Source organism: Aspergillus campestris (assembly GCF_002847485.1).
Source record: "Aspergillus campestris IBT 28561 chromosome Unknown P168scaffold_5, whole genome shotgun sequence".
In the NCBI taxonomy this organism is placed as follows: Eukaryota; Fungi; Ascomycota; class Eurotiomycetes; order Eurotiales; family Aspergillaceae; genus Aspergillus; species Aspergillus campestris.
The window spans coordinates 704,166-724,007 of record NW_020194340.1 but is presented as its reverse complement, the minus strand read 5'-3'; the positions used below and the strand labels follow the sequence as shown (position 1 = coordinate 724,007).

Sequence of the window (19,842 nt, the reverse complement as noted above, 5' to 3'; positions counted from 1 at the left end):
CGGCAGAACGGGAAGCCATTGTGCACTAAGCCTGATTAGGCTGTCCAGCCATCTCGGGAGAAGCAGGAAGACCACAAGTGCAGCCATTTTTGGTGAGTTTGCGTGGATGACATAAGCCGCACTCCGGCGGCAACTCGGGAATGCCTGTAATGCACGTATCGACACCTGAGGCAGGCACACGAGCCCACACAGCAGCCGGAGTCCACTCCAGTATTATCCCATACCTTCCGTACCCTCCAGTACTGGAAAGATTTGCCTGAATTTCCGTCATTTTTTCCTCAGCCAAGTGGACACCTCAGGCTAGTCCGGGACCCAAAGGAACGTGAGATCGATCGCCTCAGGCCCCCAAGGCCTCGCTTTCCCATTCCTGCTCTTCCCTCTCCCTCCTCTTTTCTCTTACCCTATAACCAACTCTCCCTCCCTCTTTTTCTCTTCTTCCTTTTTCCTCATTCTCTCTCTCCCGGTCCTCCCTCTCTTGCCACTCATTCCCTCACTTCTTGGCTTCATTTCAATGTATTCTCGCTTCCTCTGACCTTCTCACCTCAGCTCGAGCCTTTCATTGGCCAGAATCTCCTTGATCTCTTCCCTCAGGCAAGCGCCTACGCTCTTCTTCAGACTAGGCCGGTCACCCCCAACGCCCTCTACCGTGCACCGAGTCTCCCTACACACCCAGCTCTCGATTCGGCGCATTTCGCATTACCGTTCAACCATCATGAGCTCGTCAGACGATGATACCCCGCTTGTGCAGGCCAACGGCCGGTCTTCTGGTGAGTTCCCTCGTCCCGTTCTCCTCACTCTCTAGTCCTCTCCCTCGCGACGAGGCTTCACCGCGACCCCCTCTTATCCTCTCCCCTAGAATCTACGTTTGCCACATGGTGATATCTTCTTCGGCTTACATTGCATCTCTCTCTCTCTCATTATAGGTATCTCCAGAGACGTTGCGATGAAGGACGCAGGGCGTACGAATGGCAACATCCACAAGGGCGATGTGGCGATGGAAGATGTGGATGCAAGCGCCAGCAAGAGGAAATCGCGAACCAGCGTCGGCCAGAGGAAGTCCTACGCGGAACCCGAAAGCAGTGAGGATGACCAGCCCTTGGTACGCCTGTTCCCTGAAACGCCAATGATTTTTCTGCCCTTCACCCTGCGACACTTCTGCTGTCGCTGTTCGTTTCAGCGGCTGACCATTCGATAGAGCAAGCGTCGTCGCACTTCTGTCAAAAAAGAGGAGTCTTCGGATGACGACGTCCCCTTGGCTAATGGAAAGAGGACCCCCAAGGCCGCCCAGGCCGCCACCGGCGCAGAATCCGATTCCGACGTCCCCATCGGCAAGAAACTTGCCTCGGAGAAGAAGGCGACCCAGCAACGGGCGACGAAGGATACCAAGGCTCCCACCAAGGCAACCAAGCCCGCGCCCGCCAATAACAGGCGGCAGTCGAACGGCGTCAAGAAGGAACCCGTCGATGACGCGAAGCCGACGGCGAGACGGACTATGACGAAGAAGATCAAGGCGGAGCCGGAGTCGTCGAGATCCACCCCGGCGAAGAGAGGAAGCGCCAAGTCGGCGGCCGTGAAAAAGGAGGAAAGCGAAGAAGCTGATGACGGCGAGGAAGAGGAATACAGATGGTGGGAGGACCCAACGAAGGGCGATGGCACCATCAAGTGGACCACCCTCGAGCACAACGGTGTGGTTTTCCCTCCGCCGTATGAGCCCTTGCCACAGGATGTCAAAATGAAGTATGACGGCATCCCGGTCACTCTGCATCCCGATGCGGAAGAGGTCGCAGGGTTCTTTGGAGGCATGCTTAACTCGGCCCATAACGTCGAGAATCCGGTGTTCCAGAAGAACTTTTTCGCAGACTTCAAGGACATTCTCAAGAAGACGGGCGGCGCCAAAGATCCCAAAGGGAACAAGATCGACATCAAGGAGTTCTCCAAGTGCGATTTCCAGCCGATCTTCGCATACCACGAGATGAAACGCCAGGAGAAGCGGAACCTTCCTGCGGCCGAGAAGAAACGCCTCAAGGCCGAGAAAGATGAAGAAGAAGCGCCGTATATGTATTGCATGTGGGACGGTCGCAAACAGAGGGTCGGCAACTTCCGTGTCGAACCGCCGTCGCTCTTCCGTGGCCGCGGGGAACACCCCAAGACTGGACGCGTCAAGACCCGCGTTCAGCCGGAACAGATCACCATCAACATCGGCAAGGACGCGCGTGTCCCTCCCCCACCCGAGGGTCATCGGTGGAAAGAAGTCAAGCATGACCAGGAAGGGACATGGCTGGCAATGTGGCAAGAAAATATCAATGGGAACTACAAATATGTTATGCTTGCCGCGAACTCGGACGTAAAGGGCCAGAGCGACTACAAGAAATTCGAAAAGGCCCGGGAACTCAAGTACCACATCGAAAAGATTCGCAAGGATTACCGGAAGAACCTGAAGCATGAGCTGATGGTTGAGAGGCAGAAGGCCACCGCTGTCTATCTTATCGACCAGTTTGCTCTCCGTGCTGGTAATGAGAAGGGCGAGGATGAGGCGGAGACGGTCGGATGCTGTTCGCTGAAATACGAAAACGTCACCCTGAAGCCGCCAAACAAGGTCGTCTTCGACTTCTTGGGTAAGGACAGTATCCGCTTCTATGACGAAGTCGAGGTCGATGCGCAGGTCTTCAAGAATCTGAAAATCTTCAAGAAGCCTCCCAAAAAGGACGGTGATGAGATCTTTGATCGGCTCACTGTAAGTATATACTTATGCATCTGCATGGCCGTGTGCTAACCTCCCTTGAGACTTCCGCCCTCAATAAGCATCTTTCGGTTTACATGCCAGGGTTGACGGCCAAGGTGTTCCGTACTTACAACGCTTCCCACACCATGGGTGAGCTGCTCAAAGACATGAAGGCCACGGGTAACAACGCCGAGAAGGTGAAGGCCTACAACGATGCCAACCGTAAGGTGGCTATCCTGTGTAATCACAAGCGAACTGTCGCCGCAAGTCACGCCAACTCCATGGAAAAGATGACCGAACGGGTGAGCATCATTCTTGACTTTCGAAGGTTGAAGCTTTGCTAACCAAGTTTAACCATCCACAGATCAAGGGGCTTCGCTATCAGAAGTGGCGTCTGAAGCAGCAGTTGCTGGACTTGGAGCCTACCCTCAAGAAGAAGCGGGGCGCAAAGTATTTCGAACTGGACGAGGACATCGACCTCGACTGGATTAAAGAACACCAAGCTTTCTTGATTGAAGAGCAGAAGCAGAAGATTCAGAAGAAGTTCGAGAAGGACAACGAAAAGCTCGTCGCCGAAGGTGAAAAGGAAATGAAAGCCACTGAACTCAAAACCCGGCTTGAAGTCGTCAAAGACCTCGAGAAGAAGTACAACAAGGAAAACAAGACGGGCAAGGTGGAGGCTGAGGGCAAGGGTCCCACCGTCGACAAGATTGATACAAATATCGGAAAACTTGAGCAACGGATCGAGAACATGGAGCTCCAAGCCCAAGACAAAGAAGATAACAAGGAGGTGGCTTTGGGAACCTCTAAGATTGTAAGTTCCTCTCTTATGTGGACAAGACTGTTCCAGAAACTAATGTCACGTAGAACTACATCGATCCCCGTCTTACTGTCGTGTTCAGCAAGAAGTTCGATGTGCCCATGGAGAAGTTCTTCTCCAAGTCCTTGCGGGAGAAATTCGAATGGGCCATTAAGTCTGTTGACAAAGACTGGGAGTTCTAAACCGAGACTCAATCTTTACGCCTTTTTCAGAGATCTGATTGCAGACTGGTTGGCTATGTATTTTTGCTTAACTTTTTCCTTTTTTCTTTTTTCCCTCCCCTTTTGTGCCGCCGTTTTTATATTCGGTCGATGAATTGTGATATATTGCATTTTCTTGTCTTTCCCCAGCACAGCTCTTTTGCCTATGGTTGCTGTAACATTGGTTGCCCCCTACCTCAACAACATCCAGCAATCTCTCCCCCCAAATATACAGCATCCACTCAAAGCTATCGATTCATATATCGCAAAATACAGTCAAGATTTGCTCTTTTCGCTATTCTCTTGTCTTCCTTTTACAATCTTTGTTACGCTGCTCACTATACTACGTTGATAAAGACTACATGATCAATGCTGCCCAGCAAGAAAAAAAAACATGTCTCAGCACATACAGACATCTATCTACACAACATGCCACTTTCACCCGCATTTAAGAAACACATCACCAGAATAACAATGGAGGTCACCCGGAAAGGAAAGATCTGGATACCAGGACAACAAGTCAATCCATAATTGGGCGTGCAACCATCCTCAAGACCCATACATAGAGTTAGGCATTTGGCTCTAGAAGAAAAGGAAAAGATAAAAAGACTTGACAAAACAAATCTAGAAACTCAAAGAAACACTCAAATATACTATGTATTCTACCTATCTATATTGTATGGAATCATTCGGTAGTTGTCTGTCCTAGTAGTAGCAAACCTGTTGAAAGACATATTCAGTCCATCCCTGAGAATCGTCCAGCGATGCATGCCAGACGCCTTGGCAAGCGCCTTGTCGATTATTCGACTTGTCCGCCTTCAGTTTCTGCCGTTCGTCCTCTTCGAGCCCCGTCCGGTTTCTCCTGTTCTAGATCTGCTGCTCTATCCTAAGGATTGCCTGTCAAAGATAACCGCCTCAATCAAGCTTGACACTGTTCGCTGGTGATAAACCACCTAGTTAATCAAGCAGAAATGGTGGAAGCTGGCTCAGATGCCGCATTCGCTTACCATGAACCGCCAATAACAACTATACTGAACCAGACTGGATTCCTCGTCGTTTTGAATCTCGTGAATGTCTGCCTTGACAGAATACTATACTGTGGGCTCGTCGGACAGCTCTTTATCGGCATCCTGTGGGGCACCCCTGGCGCACAGTGGCTCAATCGTGAGACAGAGACTGTGATCCAACAGTTAGGGTATCTAGGACTGATCATGTTAGTATACGAGGGTAAGTATATAGTTCTCAGGCCTGTACAATGTAAACAATCTGCTGACGCTCGATCAGGCGGTCTGTCAACATCTATCAAGTCCGTGAGGGCAAACCTCCTGGTTTCCGTCTGCGTTGCCATCACCGGCATTGGAGCACCGATGGGTCTGTCGTTCGTTCTGAAAGGGCTCGTCAATGCAACCGCGTTACAAGCATTCGCTGCAGGCGCAGCCCTCAGCGCGACCAGTCTCGGAACCACCTTTACGATACTTTCCACGACGAATCTGATCGCCACGCGCCTAGGGACAGTCACGACCAGCGCCGCAATGCTAGATGACGTCGTCGGGCTCGTCATGGTTCAAATCATCTCGAACCTCGGCGGGAACGCTTCATCGTTCAGCTCGCTGACGGTTATCCGTCCCGTCTTCGTCTCTGTCGGTTTTGCCGTGGGTCTTTTCCTTCTGTGTGCGCTCGTCATCAAGCCAATTTTCAAAAGAATCGTCTCCGCGAAGCCCAGGGTCCCTGATTTCATGGCAAGCGTGCAATTCGCATTTCTATATCAGACGGTTTTCCTCGTGGGACTTGTCGCTGGGGCCACTTATGCGGGCACGTCGAGCCTGTTCGCGGCTTACCTTGCGGGCGTTACAGTCACTTGGTTTGACGGTATGCTTACAGAGTCAAAGGTGCCACCTAGTGCTGCTTCTCCTGGGTCATCCCCGACAAACCGCGTTTCTTCAAACAGCGGGGCCCAAGACAGTGATGCCTGCCATCCCAGAAGGCAGTCCCAGACCTCAAATACAACCCCCGCAAACGCAGCACAACGCGCCGAACCCGCAACAGGCGAGAAGGTCTACGAGAAATATTACAAACAGCCCGTGAACCGAATCCTCACGCCACTATTCTTCGTCAGTATCTATCTATCTCCTCGACCTATATGCGTAGAAATGACCTAACGTGAATAAAAAAAAACTAGGCATCCATCGGGTTCGCAATCCCCATCACCGAAATGTTTCAAGGAAGTGTAGTCTGGCGCGGCATCATCTACGCGCTTTTGATGGCGTTCGGGAAATTGATCACTGGTATCTGGCTCGTTCGGTTCTCTTTCTCATCCCGCCCCTTGTCAAGCTTCGCAAGCGGATTGAAACGACCGTTCTCTCGCATCCGTTTTTTCTGCATACCCGCTCGAACCAGCAACGATCACAACAAGAAACGACATACCCAAGCTGAACCGAACCCCCCCATGCAGTCCTCCAAAGAAGGCACCGTCACCGCCTCAAACAATCAAGCAGACACCCCCAATCCAGAAGCCAAGAATCGCAGGTCATCAGATACCCAAAAAGGCGCCGCCAGCCACCCCGAACCCCAACCACAACCCCACACAACCACCCCTCACCAACCCCCAACACACCCCTTCCCCTTCCCCCCAAAACCAAAGTCCCTCTATCCCCCCTCAATCCTCGGTCTGGCGATGATCGCGCGCGGCGAAGTCGGGTATCTCATCGCGTCGCTCGCGCAGAGCCAAGGCATGTTCGGGGTTGGGTCGTCTGGGGGAACGTCCGAGATCTATTTGGTTGTTATCTGGGCGATATCGATTTGTACGCTTGTTGGGCCGATCTGTGTTGGCTTGCTTGTCAGGCGCGTGAAGAAGGTACAGGAGGTTCGGGGTGCGTCCTCTGGCTCGGATCCGTTGGGGGTGTGGGGGATTTGATGGGTCTTGGTTTGGTACGTTACTTAGACCTGAATCTAAGACAAGACCACTTGGTCAACTGTATGGAAATAACAAGACATTACCTACCTACTGCAGTATCAACTTCTAGTAATGTCAAGACAGGTATAGACACCTTGATTTTCACATCGCTCCAAAAGAAAGGAATAAGATCAAATCAAGTCAGATCACAATGTTGAATAAGGATTATAAAGACTTTGCAGCCCATAAATCGCCGAGCGCCGTTGATTGATGGAAGACGGGAGATTCTATCGAAGAAACAAGCAAGCAACATGTTACACCAGAAGACAACCAACACAATGTCAAGGTAGATAGATGATGACAGGATAGCGGAAGTTCTGTCGATCCAGTCCCGCATTCAGACCATACATGTATGTGACAAGAGACAGCAAAAGGATATAATATGAGAGAAGAAAAGACAAGGCGAATGGAATGTAAATAAATGTACAAGAATTGTGTCCCACGGTAGTCAGTATATTTGCAGGGGGTAATAGACAGAACGGTATGCGGGGAAATGGATATAGGAGAGCTTTTGACAGATCCATGTCTAAAACCTAATAGTACGTGGCACGATCACGATCAGAAACGTGTACATTGAGCGATTTGGATCAAGGGCCATGGAACGTACCAGTGCTCAGGAACAAGAAACACAAGACAGACAGGAGAGATATTATAAATTACAGGCAAGTGCAGCATTCGACCTGCAAAACGCGTTGCTCACTCACTTTGGGAGGAAACAAGTAGCAGGGCGGACGGGATTTGGTCAGGTGTGACATGGATCCAGGCGAGACGATTTGTGCCGTTATGGAGGGCAGTCTTGGTGATCGTGTATAAAGGGAAGCAACTTTCGTGAAGAGGCCGTAAACTGGTTGTTGCTACCATATTATCTTGCAAACCCCCGGGGACGGACCCGTCCAGGGGAGGGGGGAAGACAAGTGTGGGACAGTGGAAGGTCCAAATAGCTTATGGCCACCAGCCCATCCGCTTGTAGCTCTCTACAATAGCGCGCACACCCTCGGCATCGAAGCGCTCCCGGGTGGGCTTCCATCCTAGAGTCGTTTCGAACAAGGTCCCGTCGATGGACATGTCCGAGTCCTTGAGCACGTCCCGCTCCAGGAAAGGGCTGATGGGGCCGGGACGCTCGATTTTCTTCTGCTCGATCAGCTCCGCCCACACCTGCAGGCACTCCTCGTTCATATCGTCAACCACATCGTCCATGTTCATCTTGGCAAACTGGGATGCCAACGAGCCCAGGAAGGTGCACTTCAAGCCAAACACCGTCGACAGGGCCTCCGCCACGTGCTCCTGGCGGGTGTCGCCGTGATCGACGACATTGAACGCGATCGGGACGGAGCCGGTGGCATTCGCCCGCCACTCGGCCGCCTTCCACAGTGCGCTGGCGGCATCCCCGACGTACAGGGTGTTGATCTTGAGATCCTTGGTGTAAAGAAGCTCCAGGTCTTTCTGCAGATCCAAGTGCACCCGGGCCAGGCAGATGCCCGTGGCGAAGTAACCGGGGTCATACTCTCCGTACACATGCGGCAAACGTAGGAGGGTGTAGTTGAGCCCCGAGATCTTCTCCAATTCGGCACTGGCTTTCATCTTCCATTCAGCCAGCTTGTGCCAGGGCTGAAGTTTGTCACCCTCCTTTCTGACCGAGGAACCCGGCTTGTAAACGTGGGCCGTGGAGCACTCGACGAAGGACCGGATGCCGCGGCGGGCAACCTCGCGGCCCAAGGCCACGGTGAGGGCGTAGCTGCGGAGCTCGTAGACATCGTCGGGTTGGGAATGCCTCGTCTCCCCACCACAGTTGATCACATAATCGAATTGTCCGCCATTGGCACGGTCGAAAATGCGCGGGAAATGTTCTGGAGACGACCGACCGGATCGAAATTAGCAAGGAGCACTTCCCCCCTCCGCAAAAGTGGGGCTGGGAAGGGGATACTCACGTTCCCGACTTGCGTCCGCCTGGACGAACTTCTCCTTTGAACACGCCTCTTGAAACTCGGGGGCCAGCCACGCAAGCTGCGGAAGAACCTTGTCAACAAGTCGCACTTCCGAGGCCAAATTATTATCGTGGATATAGCGAGCCAGATGACGGCCGATGAAACCTGCAATGGGAAGAAAGCGATCAGTTTCAAGTGTCAATGATCCTTCCAGCGTGGGGTGTTCTTGTGGTGGAAACATACCGAGTCCTCCGACAATCAGCACAGCGGGTTTCGTGTCACTCGCCATGGTTTGTGATTTATGCAACAGGGATATGTAAAGGAGTGACAGTGACGGTCAAGTCACAGGATAGAGTTTCTTCGACGGGTGTCTTGTATAAGCTCAGTGTTCGTTCTGACACCCCGCACCCGGTTTCGATTCAATAGAGGAATGCGGGGAGGGTTAGAATAGGGGAGGAGGGGGAGGAGATTGAAAAAGAAAAAAGGAGAAGTTGAAGGGAGTGATGAACAAGAGGGAAGTACTTTTGTTGGCAGATCACCAGAGGTTCAGACTGAATGGGAAAGGGAGAAGAGGCGAGGATAGAGTTGAAGGAATGGAGATAGGAGAGACGAAAGTACGAAAGGAGAGAAGAGAAGTACGTTGTCGGAGGGGAGGAAAGGAAGAGAGAGAGAGAGAGAGAGGAAGAGGGGAGATTGGAGAGGGGAGGAGGAAAGAAAGAAACAAAGTAAACTAAGTCTCAACTACGGAGTCAAAGTAAACCCTCACCATCTCTTAGGGAGTATCAATTCCCCTAGTATGATTATGATATCCCATCGTTATTATTCCTCTTCCTTCCACTAACTCTCTGGAGAAGTCAACAACTCTCATCGGATTCAATTTTAATCTGAGACACGGCTCTCCATCTTGAGCCATCCATCGTGCTCCTTCTGACTCGGGAAATACATGATGTCCTGATGCCCCTGACGGATGATCGTGATCATGATTCCGATTCACGATGGAGACTATCCCATGGGGGTAAGATCGAAATCATCGCCTCATTCAGTCCGTTCTCTTCAAATAGCTCATTTGATTAATTGATTTGTCTTTCGCCAGAGTCGTACACTTCCACTGAATCCACTACCGGTCGTCCACACAAGCCTTGTCAAGTTGCCACTTCTCGAGGATACTAAATATTATTTATTATTACCTCGACTAAGATGATGATGTCCTTGATTATATTTCGAGAATGGAGTCAATAGATGAAGCAGGACCAACAGAACACAAGAATGAACCCCACTCGGACGAATTACAAACCCAACCCAACTTTGTCTACCGAGCAAACTCCGCTAGTGCTGCGTCTGGAAATTTCGCCAGCTCCGGGGATGGAAGGTGATTCATCATGTCTTCCCCTGCCAAGCACGCGTTGTGGGACATTCTCCGTTCTTCAGGAAGTCCAGGGACCATAGTCGTCCCGCTCCCAAGTGGGTATGTCCAACAGGAGTACTTGACCTCCTGTTGGAAATGGAGTCCATGTCGTACACAGATAGTTAGTTGTCGGCTAGTCCTGGTGGATTGATTCTGGTGACAAAGAGAGGAAAAGAGACTGATTACAAAAAAGACGTTTACGACCGAGGTCCTTTTTTTTTAGATCCTTTTTCCGTTCGGACTATCGTTTCTTGTCATCAAGACGGTTTACCCCATCTTAAGATCCCTAACTATTGCCCTCTAAATACATGCATCCTACTATCCAGACTAACACCAGACGCTTGCAGGGATCAGAGTCAAAGCGCACATTGCACGGACAACATCCCCCAATCCCCGTCTTACTGAATCAATCCCAAGGCATCTTCGGATCATCCCAGGGAATAACCAGTTGATCGACACAGGTCTTGGGATATCCGTCGTCGTACGAGTCAAGCATGGTTACATTGCCGTCCCAATCGTGGGGGATCCAGTTCGAGTTTCAACGCTTCCTTGTTTCTTGATTACCTCGCCCTGAGGTCACCATCGGAGTTAACGGAGGTCCAGTAGATCCACAAATGGAATCAAATTTGCGCCTCCTTTCGCCTCTTACGACACATAAAGGAGAGATAGATGCAAACGGATGCACTACTTTGATCTTCTTGATCTCATTTCTATTTTTCTATTATTTCCCTTCTTCCCTTCTTCTTTTCCTCATTTCTATTTTATTTTATCTTATTCCACTATCATTTTTTTCCTCGCCATCTTCCACCCGAATCGGCTCGCCCCGTAACCTACCAAATCCCGGACCGACCAAAAGTGGCATTACGATGCGGATCACCACTGGATAACTAACCATCGGGATCATTTCTAGCCCAAAACCACACATCCATAACGGAAATTAATCATACTAAAACCCACTAGTTCCGTCCCTCTTTCGAGTCCATCGCTTCTAGTCTGCAGTCTACAGCAGTTTTCCTTTTGCCGCGACAGTCGAGGATCGACGGGGAGGATTTCAGGTAAGTTGACGTCAGACGTAGCCCGGGAAATTCTCCGATATCTTTCTTGGCCCAGCGGCGATTTGCATGCTGTACCATGGAACCGGGGGGGTTGCATCTATCTAGTCTACCCACAACTCTCGAATCTCGATAGAATTATTACGATAGAATTGAAGGATTTTGTTTCGACCACTTTGGATGTATTCTCTACCTAAGGAAACTATCCTAACAGATTAATAGAACGCGCAATAAGTGTCTCCTTTTCCTCCTCTTTTTTCGTTGGAGGTTTCCTCCTTTGTGCATTATAGACCCTTTTTTTTTTCTTTTCTTTTCTCTTTTCTCTAATAAAAACACACATTTCTAATGTGATTCAATCCCAATCCCAAAGTGGTTCTAACGTATCACAAGATATCAATGGACCCTGGTCACCAGCCTTCCATCCCTCTAACCGAAGCAGCGAAGCGAAGCAACACAACGCAACATGAAGCAGAATAAAATGAGGCGGATAAGCGATAGACAGCTATAGCCAAAAAGACCAAGCATAACGAGGCAGCCAATGGCCCAGCCAGACACAACCAACACAAGTCTCTTTCTCGCTCGAGAAAGAGAGAGACAGAAAGACAACAACCGAACTACTCCTCATCAGGCTCAACATGAAGCGTAACCCTAACAAAGAAACGGCCCGGAACCTCCGACTCAACCTTCGCCTTCCAAGCCTCCATAATCTCACCCAGCAGACACTGGAAGTCATTATTCCTGTCCGGACGCAGACGCATTTCCAGCCTTGACCAGGAGAACGAGACCGACGCGGCGAGCACGCGCGGCAAGGGGGCGAGAGAAGCACCGTTGTCTTCGTCATCGTCGTCTTCGTCGTCGTCGACGTCGTTGTTGTTATTGTTGTTCTCGGCGAGAAGCTGCGCGTCGGCGTCCCAGGTCTGCCAGGCGCGGATCTTGGTTTCGTTGACGAGACGCTCGATGAAGGCTGCTGTGGTGGGGAAGCGCTGGAAGCGGACCCACACGGGGGCCATGGTCTGCTGGGCGGAGGTGCGCACGAGGAAGAAGGTCTGGTCGCCGAATCTGGTTTGCAGGGCGCTTGGGTGGAGGGGGTTTCGCATGTTGGCGCGGGCGGGTGCAGTTGGCCTGGTGGGAGATGAGGTCGGTTCGGGTTTGGTGGAGGGGGAGGGGGAGGGAGGGGGAGAGGTGGAGGCGGAGGTGGAGGGGTTCTCGCAAATGGTCTCGTTGTCTGAAGCGTTGTTGTTGTTAGGCTTTTCGTCGGCCTGCTCAGATGCGAGGATGTCGCTGAAGCGGCGGATTCTGCGGGTTTTGGTAGGTCTCTCGGATTCTTCGGTGGAGGAGGACAGGGCTGGGGACTTAGGATGGAATGGATCTTTTTTCTCTTCGTCACTGGGGGAGAGAGCTCTCTTATATGACTCACGCTTTCTGGGTCTTCTGGGCTCGGTGACGTCGATTCTTCTGTTACCAGTGCCTGGAGTCTGCTCGAGTGACAGAGAACTGGTATCACCAGAGAGGCGTTGGGTGGCGGTGGTGGTTGGAGTATCATCCCCAGACTGGAGTGATTGTCAGTGGGCCACAGGCGAGGGAAAGATCAGTTCAAGTCACTTACCTTCTGGATACGGTTGACCCAAAGTTTGGCTTTCAGCTTGAGAAGGAGCACAAGAACACGGACGAGCCTGGCAAAATGGAATCAGCTCATGGCTCAGCTTCCAGTGACTCCCATGATCATGGCATGCATGGAAAACAAAGCCAGAGCTAGAGTACAACTGCCGAGGATCTCAAAAGAAAAAAAGATAGGGAAGAAAAACTTACTCATCCTTCCTCTCAGGATAAACACACAAACCATCAGGACTCTGAAGCGGATCCTTAAGGAGATACTTCTCCCTGTTGGCCTCCGACCCCCAATACTCTACACCAAACTTCTCAGCAAACGACTCCGCGCACTTGACACACTCATCCTCGTCCTCAAAGATAGCAGACCACGACGAACCCGCATATGTCACATGCTGACGCAGGCGCGTGATGAACCCGCTGTGGTACTCATTCTTCAGGTTCAGGAAGGTGGTAAATTCCCGGTCACGCTTAGACAAGGCCAGGACGCCGTTGTCGAGGGCAATCTTCATCATGTTCAGTGACATTATGATCTGTTTGCCCTTGTCTCGTCTTGTCTTCTTGTTTAGTCCTATTTTTCAGGGTGATAATTTGGACAAAAAACGAAGGCAAGAGTGTAACGCGTGATGGGCGTGAAAGAGGAAGATTAGGGATTTGGAGGGCATATTTATAATTCTGGGGGAACTAGCTTTTCGAGGGAAACGAAGTGAATTTGGTCCGATCGCATCGTTGGCTGGGCTGGCGATGCGAGCGTCACGTCGTCGATGGTGTGTCTCGGCGACGGCTGGAAAGGGAATGGGTTTATTAGGTGGGTTGTTCTGTGGTCACAGGTGTTGTGATACTGTGTGCTAGAGCAAACGGTAATGAAATGGGGTCAATGGGACTGTGAGTACTCGAGAGAAGTAAATGAACAAAGAGATATTATATTGGGTGGTCGGGATGATAGAATCATGGGATGATAGAACCATGAGGATGAGGAGCCTCCTTGGGTTCAAATAAAGACTATAAAAGACATATTGTAATCAGACAACTCGCAAGGAAGAAAGACAGGCTATATAAGAGATACTATGTGGGAATCGTGATTAGATATGTAGTTCGTTGTCATCGTTATAGTAGCAGAACGACAGATTGGCTAGCCCTATCCGCAAGGATCGGCATGATAGTCCCCACCCTGTGTATGCATATCGTAACCCCATGGCAGCACTTGATTATATCATTGAGGGTGCCTCATTCCGCACCAAGATGCTTCAGAGAGTTCCTCAGCTCCTTGATCGCTGTGTTGACATCGTCAAACGTCAGCGCCGAGACCGCCCAGCGGGCGTGCTTCTGCGCCAAAGAGATGGCGTGGTCGTCCACTGTCTGCGAACTGCCGGGGCCAGAAGCCATCCCTGCCGATGCCGCTGGCGGAGTAGATATAGGGATGGATTGGTGGACGGGGCGGGATACGATGGGAACGTTCCCCGCGGGTGGCTGAGTAAAGGTGGGGGGTTGGGTGACGCTGGGGCCACTGGGGCCACTGGGTTGGGAGTAGAAAGAGCTTGGATCGTGGGGAGCGGCCGGGTTCGCGGGAGGGATTGGGGGCGGCGAAGGGAAAGATTGGAATGTATCTGGGGCCTTTGCGACGCCGGACGAGCCGATATCAGAAGGTGTATCTGGGAGGCCAAGTCCAGGCCCGGACGCAGCCGCAAATGTCGGTGCGGAGGGGAGCTCTAAAGGATCACCACCTCCCGCGCTACCGACGTTCAATCCCGCGGGCGTTGTTGGTTCTCCGCCGTCTGGGGAATATTGGGCGCCCACAGAGGTAGCCGGCGCATGCGGAAGAGTAGGGGGTGACCGCGGAGGCTGCGCGGGTTCATCGGGGTCCTCCTCAACCTTTGGCTGTTGTGATTCTGTCTCCTGCGATTGCGGATCCATGATCGCGCGCACCTCTGGGTCATCCTGCCTGTTCTCCAGGTCATCGTCTTCGTTCTCGGGCACATCGAGAACGGGGTTCGTTGCGTTGGGGTCCTCTCCGGCTTTGATGGCCTTTGCAATCCTGAGCGCATGATATTTGGCGAATTTGGTCTTGGCGGAGACCTCAGGTTCTGGGGGGTTCCAGATCTGACATAGCTCGAAAAACGTCGCTGCTGCCTGGAACGTATCCGCTGTTTGTCTATAATGCTTTCATTAGGCGCTGCTTCGGTTGAGCTTCAAGACAAGGCGCAACGAACTTGGTGACTTTGTTGGCTCGCATAGCAGCCTCCGCGCGACTAAAGATCTCCGTCGCAAATTGCTCCACGTAGGCACTTGCGGCCACTGCATCCATCACCGCATCATTGTCTTGGTTTTCGGTTTTGAACTATAGTCGGGGGTAATTCGTCGTCAGCATCCATGTCCAAACCCCATGCGGGGTATCCGTATGGGCGCCGTTCGCCTGGCGTACCTGTTCCAGCTTGTCCACCAGATTCGTCGTGTAAAGCTTGACTTCGTCGTCGATCGAATGTAGTCCTTTCTCGATGATTTGATTAACGATATAAAAATTGCCTGTTGATGTAATGAAGCATTGTCAGTCTTGGTCGAATTTTGGGGATGTAGTGTTACGACTTACACCAATAAGCAATGACTGGTCTGGCGCTTTCAAGTTGCGCCGCCCTCAAGGCATAGCGTCCAATGTCTGCCGATTTCAAACTAGCAGGAACAGTGCTCGCCATGGTCTAATTTTCTCGGAGTCAATATGGGTTTGGGAGATGCAGGAGCTTGCTTTGTCGCTCGACGATGGGGTGGGGATGACGTTTGGAGCTAAAACTCCCCGAGAAGGTTGTCGGTGTCGGCGCCGAGCATTGCGGAGGGGCAAACGGCAACCCCTATGCTTTCTTGGCTCTGCGCACAGGGGAATTAGCCAGACTTGATGGAGATATTGCATGTTTGATCTATTCAAAATCGTGCTTAATTATGTATATTATTCCCCAATCTTTTCTGGGTCAGGTAGCTAAATTGATCCAGAATACTTCTCGAAGTTCAACAGAACACGAGCAGGACAAGCAATTTACACTATGGATCCTCACTTCTAAGTTTAGCGGGGACAACTTTCGAGTTTCTCCAGACAGGCCAAAATGAGAGAAATTGTATCAATTCGACATGGATGTTATTACATTTTATTGTATCTAGATCCACTGTGGCTTCACATTCTTCAATCATCCGATATAGGAGTCATGGCGCGAGATCACATCATCGTCTGTACCAGGTTTGATACATAAGATATATGTCCCTAGCATCTTTTCCAGGGTGGGTACTAGGCCTGTCTCCGACCTTCAGTGAAATCTAGGCGCCTATACTACGGAGTATGCATGGTGTATGAAAATAGTGATATCCCGGGACTACTCCTCGGTCCAACAAATACATTAGTATGGGTACTGAGGGTTAGAGACAAACAATATTTATAGGTAATCTCAAGGACATTCATAGACCTTTATATTCACCACATGCACTCCCCACAACTGTCACAGTAAGCAAACCAGGGCCAACCATCAACATGGCCTCTGTAAACTGGGCTTATAACTCTAGGTAGTGATAACCCTTCCGAAGAACCCTCCCTCTTCGGGTGTTAATCCGAGAAGTTCCCCCAGATCCCACTACGGACCAACGGCAGCTGGATTGCATTAAGTATTCACTATTGCAATGTAGGACCATTGGTAACAAAGTAACGAATCCTGAAGGACAAAATGCCAATCGCAATTCTCTCACCATCATCACCCCTCAAAACCAAATTTCCCGGTGGGTAATCGGTGGGGAGAGACGGGAATGGGAGGGGAGGAAATCCGCCAGATAACAACATTGGACCTCGGTTCGTTTCGTCATGCGCGGATCAACCGCGGGTGCGTTTGGTGCAAAACCACCTTGACCGGACTCCCTCCTAGCCGATTTGTTCGCCTTCATACCCTCCCTGGTCTTGATCTTCCTAATCTTGTGAATCCCTTGTCTGGTTGTTCCTACACCCTTTTTATACTCGACTGACCAAACACGTCGCCTGGATTTGCGGTTCCTTCACTTGACGTTGAACTCGCCCCCCACTCGGAATTTACTTCGATCGCTCATAATTCCGCCGGCTAGTCTACTGTCCCGACCAGAAAAAGAGTCCACCTCCCCCCTCCAGTCACCGGGAATACAGCAGATACCGTCGCTTCTGCTGTATTAAAATATAGCGTTGAGTCGCCTTCTTCGAACGATACGAGCCGTTTGTCTCAAGAGTACATCATGGCTGGTCAATCAAAGCCGACACTGTCCCCCTGGGGCAGCGCTATTGCGGGTTCAACCGGTGCGGTACTTGCCAATGCCATGGTCTACCCGCTTGATCTGTATGTCTCGGGCCTGGGCAACCCCCCGACGGAGAATCGTGTGAATTAATGTGATATGCAGGGTGAAAACCAAGCTTCAAGTTCAAGTAAAGAAAGCCGCCGACTCCGACGTTGAATCGAGCGACTCGGAACGCTACAAGTCGACCTGGGATGCCATTGCCAAGATCGTGGACAAGGAGGGGGTCGAGGGTCTGTACTCTGGAATGGCCGGATCCCTGCTGGGCGTCGCATCCACCAACTTCGCCTACTTCTACTGGTACAGCGTCGTAAGAACGCTCTACACGTCCTCGACCAAGTCTTCGCAGAACCCCGGTACTGCGGTCGAATTGAGCTTAGGAGCGATTTCGGGCGCCATCGCCCAGGTCTTCACCATCCCCGTCGCCGTCGTCACCACGAGACAACAGACTCAGCCCAAGGGCGACAAGAAGGGCATGATCGAGACCGGCAAGGAGGTCGTGCAGAGTGAGGATGGCTGGACCGGCCTGTGGAGAGGTCTCAAGGCCAGCTTGATCCTCGTGGTCAACCCGGCCATCACCTACGGTGCCTATCAGCGCTTCAAGGATGTCTTGTTCCCCGGGAGGAACAACCTCCGACCCTGGGAAGCTTTCCGTACGTTATCAGACTCCATCCCTCCCATCCATCCTCGAATCGTCCTGTATTAACGCATTCTCACAGTTCTTGGCGCCCTCTCCAAGGCCATGGCCACGATCGCGACGCAGCCTCTGATCGTTGCCAAGGTCGGTCTCCAGTCGCGTCCTCCCCCGGAGCGCGAAGGAAAGCCCTTCAAGTCCTTCGGTGAGGTCATGCGTTTTATCGTCCAGAACGAGGGTCTGCTCTCTCTGTTCAAGGGCATTGGTCCTCAGATCCTGAAGGGTCTCCTTGTACAAGGACTCTTGATGATGACCAAGGAGAGGTATGTTTTTTTTTCTACAATTTCTAGTAAACACGACGTATGCTAATTTGTTATAGAATGGAACTCATCTTCCTCGTCCTCTTCGGCTACCTCAAGAACGTCAAGGACCAGAAGCTCAAGAAGGCCGTTGGCACCGCTGCCTCGTCGGCGACGGCCAGCCTCCCCGTGACCATGAAATAGATTCCTTATATTCCCAACCTTACTGACCAATGACCGAGTGGTTTTTTCCTTGTGTTCTTTCTTTCTTTCCGTTGTATAGGTTTTTTGTTCATTATTCCATGGCGTGCGGGCTGTAGATTGTCAATTTCCTTCAGTTGTTTACAATCCTGTATATTTTGGCAGCTATGATGTATAGAAAGTGTCCTTGTGACATTGGAACAAAATAGACCTGCGCGATATAAATATAACTTCTGATATATGATCTATATGGTAGTGAAATTGTCAAATATATACAACAAACAGAATTGTGACACTACAATACCATCATAGAATACACATTCTAGCTACGGAGTACTTTGCTACATTTTCCATAAACGCAAAAATCAGGAAACCCTGCTCCGTCCGACCGACCCTACACATAATCAGCAAGTCCCAAATACCGGTGTATCCCCTGTGGGCCCAACTGCGGGAGTGGAGCGGAACTCCAACCGCCCGCCCGCCTTCCGCGGCAACAAACAACTCCCCCAGACCTCCCCTCTCACCTTGTCCCTACCGCCGGAGAACCAGAGCAAGCGAGCCTAGTCTAGACCTTTCATTACATCACATCACATCAACTCAGAACGCGGCCCGGCGCCAAAGCATGAACCGCAATGCGATGGCCACCATGGGCGTCCAACACACCACAACAACAATCCGACAATGAGCCGCACAACGCGTCCTCCTCCATATTCAGCAGCTTCTCCTCCTCCACACCATCTAATCAAAATGACGAAAACAAACACACCAACATCCTCGACTGGCGCGCCTTCACCGAGCCGCGAACCCTCCTCCCAACCGCCATCCTCACAACCGCCATCCTAAGCATCGTGCACTTCCGCCGCCGTTATCTCCGCCGCTTCCCAGACGCGATCAGCATCTCGCCCAAATACCTGCGTCAACGCAGTCTCCTCGGCCAAGTGACGAGCGTCGGCGACGGGGACAATTTCCGCATCTTCCACACTCCCGGAGGCCGTCTCGCTGGTTGGGGCTGGCTACCGTGGAAGAAGGTGCCTACTTTGCGAAAGGAGTTACGGGATAATACAGTGCGTCATACCTACCCCCCTCCTTATCCCCCCAACCCCAAGGGTTACCCAAATACAGAAGTAACTAGTTAGCTAACCCCGATATCTGCAAAGATCCACGTCCGCCTAGCCGGCATCGACGCCCCGGAACTCCCCCACTTCGGCCGCCCAGAGCAGCCCTTCGCGCGCGAAGCCCACACCTGGCTAACCTCGTACCTCATGAACCGGCGCGTGCGCGTCTACATCCACCGACACGATCAGTACCAGCGGGCGGTGGGCAGCGTGTGCGTGCGGCGCGCGCTGGACTTCCCTATTCCGTTCCGGCGGCGCGACGTGTCGTATGAGATGCTGAAGCGCGGGCTGGCTACTGTGTATGAGGCGAAGGTCGGGGCTGAGTTTGGGGGCGAGGAGATGGAGCGCAAGTATCGGAAGGCGGAGTGGTGGGCTAAGTTGCGGGGCGTGGGGATGTGGCAGGGGCTGGGGGGGATAAGAAGTTGGAGAGTCCGAGGGAGTATAAAACTAGGATGGGGACGTTGGGGGCGGGTGGGAATGGGAATGGGAATGGGAATGGGGGGAAGAATTAGGTGGTTTGTGTTTGGTTGTTTGGTTGGTTGGTTCCATGAGGACGATTTTGATGAGTGAATGAATGGTTGATATCCCGTTATGATATTACTTTGTATCTATTTTATA

General features: G+C 51.5%; 8 protein-coding genes across 8 annotated transcripts; 4 read left to right on the top strand and 4 right to left on the bottom strand.

The window, feature by feature from the left end:
* Positions 1 to 712: 712 nt before the first annotated feature.
* P168DRAFT_235107 (DNA topoisomerase 1) lies at positions 713 to 3,724 on the top strand (the record flags this gene model as incomplete). The annotated part of the gene is made up of 6 exons (XM_024833443.1): positions 713 to 767; positions 924 to 1,099; positions 1,196 to 2,734; positions 2,785 to 3,024; positions 3,087 to 3,536; positions 3,590 to 3,724. The coding sequence occupies 6 exons, from the start codon at positions 713 to 715 to the stop codon at positions 3,722 to 3,724; spliced, it is 2,595 nt and encodes an 864-aa protein (XP_024693443.1).
* Positions 3,725 to 4,643: 919 nt separating this feature from the next.
* On the top strand, positions 4,644 to 6,656 carry P168DRAFT_267578 (cation:proton antiporter; the record flags this gene model as incomplete). Its single annotated transcript, XM_024835050.1, has 4 exons — positions 4,644 to 4,969; positions 5,027 to 5,853; positions 5,922 to 6,193; positions 6,269 to 6,656. The coding sequence occupies exons 1-4, from the start codon at positions 4,714 to 4,716 to the stop codon at positions 6,654 to 6,656; spliced, it is 1,743 nt and encodes a 580-aa protein (XP_024693442.1). The 5' UTR covers positions 4,644 to 4,713.
* A 203-nt stretch (positions 6,657 to 6,859) lies between these two features.
* On the bottom strand, positions 6,860 to 7,271 carry P168DRAFT_251731 (uncharacterized protein). The gene has a single exon (XM_024834282.1). The coding sequence runs from the start codon at positions 7,217 to 7,219 to the stop codon at positions 6,977 to 6,979; it is 243 nt and encodes an 80-aa protein (XP_024693441.1). The 5' UTR covers positions 7,220 to 7,271; the 3' UTR covers positions 6,860 to 6,976.
* A 366-nt stretch (positions 7,272 to 7,637) lies between these two features.
* Positions 7,638 to 8,909, bottom strand: P168DRAFT_296570 (NAD-dependent epimerase/dehydratase family protein; the record flags this gene model as incomplete). The annotated part of the gene is made up of 3 exons (XM_024838122.1): positions 7,638 to 8,542; positions 8,624 to 8,785; positions 8,864 to 8,909. 3 exons carry the CDS (start codon positions 8,907 to 8,909, stop codon positions 7,638 to 7,640), a joined length of 1,113 nt encoding a protein of 370 aa, XP_024693440.1.
* Positions 8,910 to 11,691: 2,782 nt separating this feature from the next.
* Positions 11,692 to 13,212, bottom strand: P168DRAFT_326620 (uncharacterized protein; the record flags this gene model as incomplete). Its single annotated transcript, XM_024841147.1, has 3 exons — positions 11,692 to 12,627; positions 12,684 to 12,750; positions 12,887 to 13,212. The coding sequence occupies 3 exons, from the start codon at positions 13,210 to 13,212 to the stop codon at positions 11,692 to 11,694; spliced, it is 1,329 nt and encodes a 442-aa protein (XP_024693439.1).
* Positions 13,213 to 13,618: 406 nt separating this feature from the next.
* On the bottom strand, positions 13,619 to 15,450 carry P168DRAFT_251728 (uncharacterized protein). The gene is made up of 4 exons (XM_024834281.1): positions 15,273 to 15,450; positions 15,108 to 15,208; positions 14,896 to 15,023; positions 13,619 to 14,837 (listed from the first exon to the last, which is right to left on the bottom strand). The coding sequence occupies exons 1-4, from the start codon at positions 15,373 to 15,375 to the stop codon at positions 13,913 to 13,915; spliced, it is 1,257 nt and encodes a 418-aa protein (XP_024693438.1). The 5' UTR covers positions 15,376 to 15,450; the 3' UTR covers positions 13,619 to 13,912.
* Positions 15,451 to 16,611: 1,161 nt separating this feature from the next.
* P168DRAFT_303980 (putative peroxisomal carrier protein) lies at positions 16,612 to 18,301 on the top strand. Its single transcript, XM_024838807.1, has 4 exons — positions 16,612 to 17,019; positions 17,081 to 17,628; positions 17,695 to 17,932; positions 17,989 to 18,301. The coding sequence occupies exons 1-4, from the start codon at positions 16,919 to 16,921 to the stop codon at positions 18,110 to 18,112; spliced, it is 1,011 nt and encodes a 336-aa protein (XP_024693437.1). The 5' UTR covers positions 16,612 to 16,918; the 3' UTR covers positions 18,113 to 18,301.
* Positions 18,302 to 18,620: 319 nt separating this feature from the next.
* Positions 18,621 to 19,736, top strand: P168DRAFT_310363 (thermonuclease family protein; the record flags this gene model as incomplete). The annotated part of the gene is made up of 3 exons (XM_024839389.1): positions 18,621 to 19,173; positions 19,267 to 19,611; positions 19,644 to 19,736. The coding sequence occupies exons 1-3, from the start codon at positions 18,742 to 18,744 to the stop codon at positions 19,734 to 19,736; spliced, it is 870 nt and encodes a 289-aa protein (XP_024693436.1). The 5' UTR covers positions 18,621 to 18,741.
* Between the last annotated feature and the right edge of the window lie 106 nt (positions 19,737 to 19,842).

What these genes read in the sequence shown, in the direction of transcription:
- P168DRAFT_251728 (XM_024834281.1), bottom strand. Translation starts at nt 15,375, where the DNA reads ATGGCGAGCACTGTTCCTGCTAGTTTGAAATCGGCAGACATTGGACGC. An exon ending in TGGTGGACAAGCTGGAACAG is followed by an intron (nt 15,024 to 15,107) that starts GTACGCCAGGCG and finishes CCCCGACTATAG; the next exon opens with TTCAAAACCGAAAACCAAGA. An exon ending in CGAGCCAACAAAGTCACCAA is followed by an intron (nt 14,838 to 14,895) that starts GTTCGTTGCGCC and finishes AAAGCATTATAG; the next exon opens with ACAAACAGCGGATACGTTCC.
- P168DRAFT_303980 (XM_024838807.1), top strand. Translation starts at nt 16,919, where the DNA reads ATGGCTGGTCAATCAAAGCCGACACTGTCCCCCTGGGGCAGCGCTATT. An exon ending in ATGGTCTACCCGCTTGATCT is followed by an intron (nt 17,020 to 17,080) that starts GTATGTCTCGGG and finishes TGTGATATGCAG; the next exon opens with GGTGAAAACCAAGCTTCAAG. An exon ending in TTGATGATGACCAAGGAGAG is followed by an intron (nt 17,933 to 17,988) that starts GTATGTTTTTTT and finishes AATTTGTTATAG; the next exon opens with AATGGAACTCATCTTCCTCG.
- P168DRAFT_251731 (XM_024834282.1), bottom strand. Translation starts at nt 7,219, where the DNA reads ATGGATCTGTCAAAAGCTCTCCTATATCCATTTCCCCGCATACCGTTC.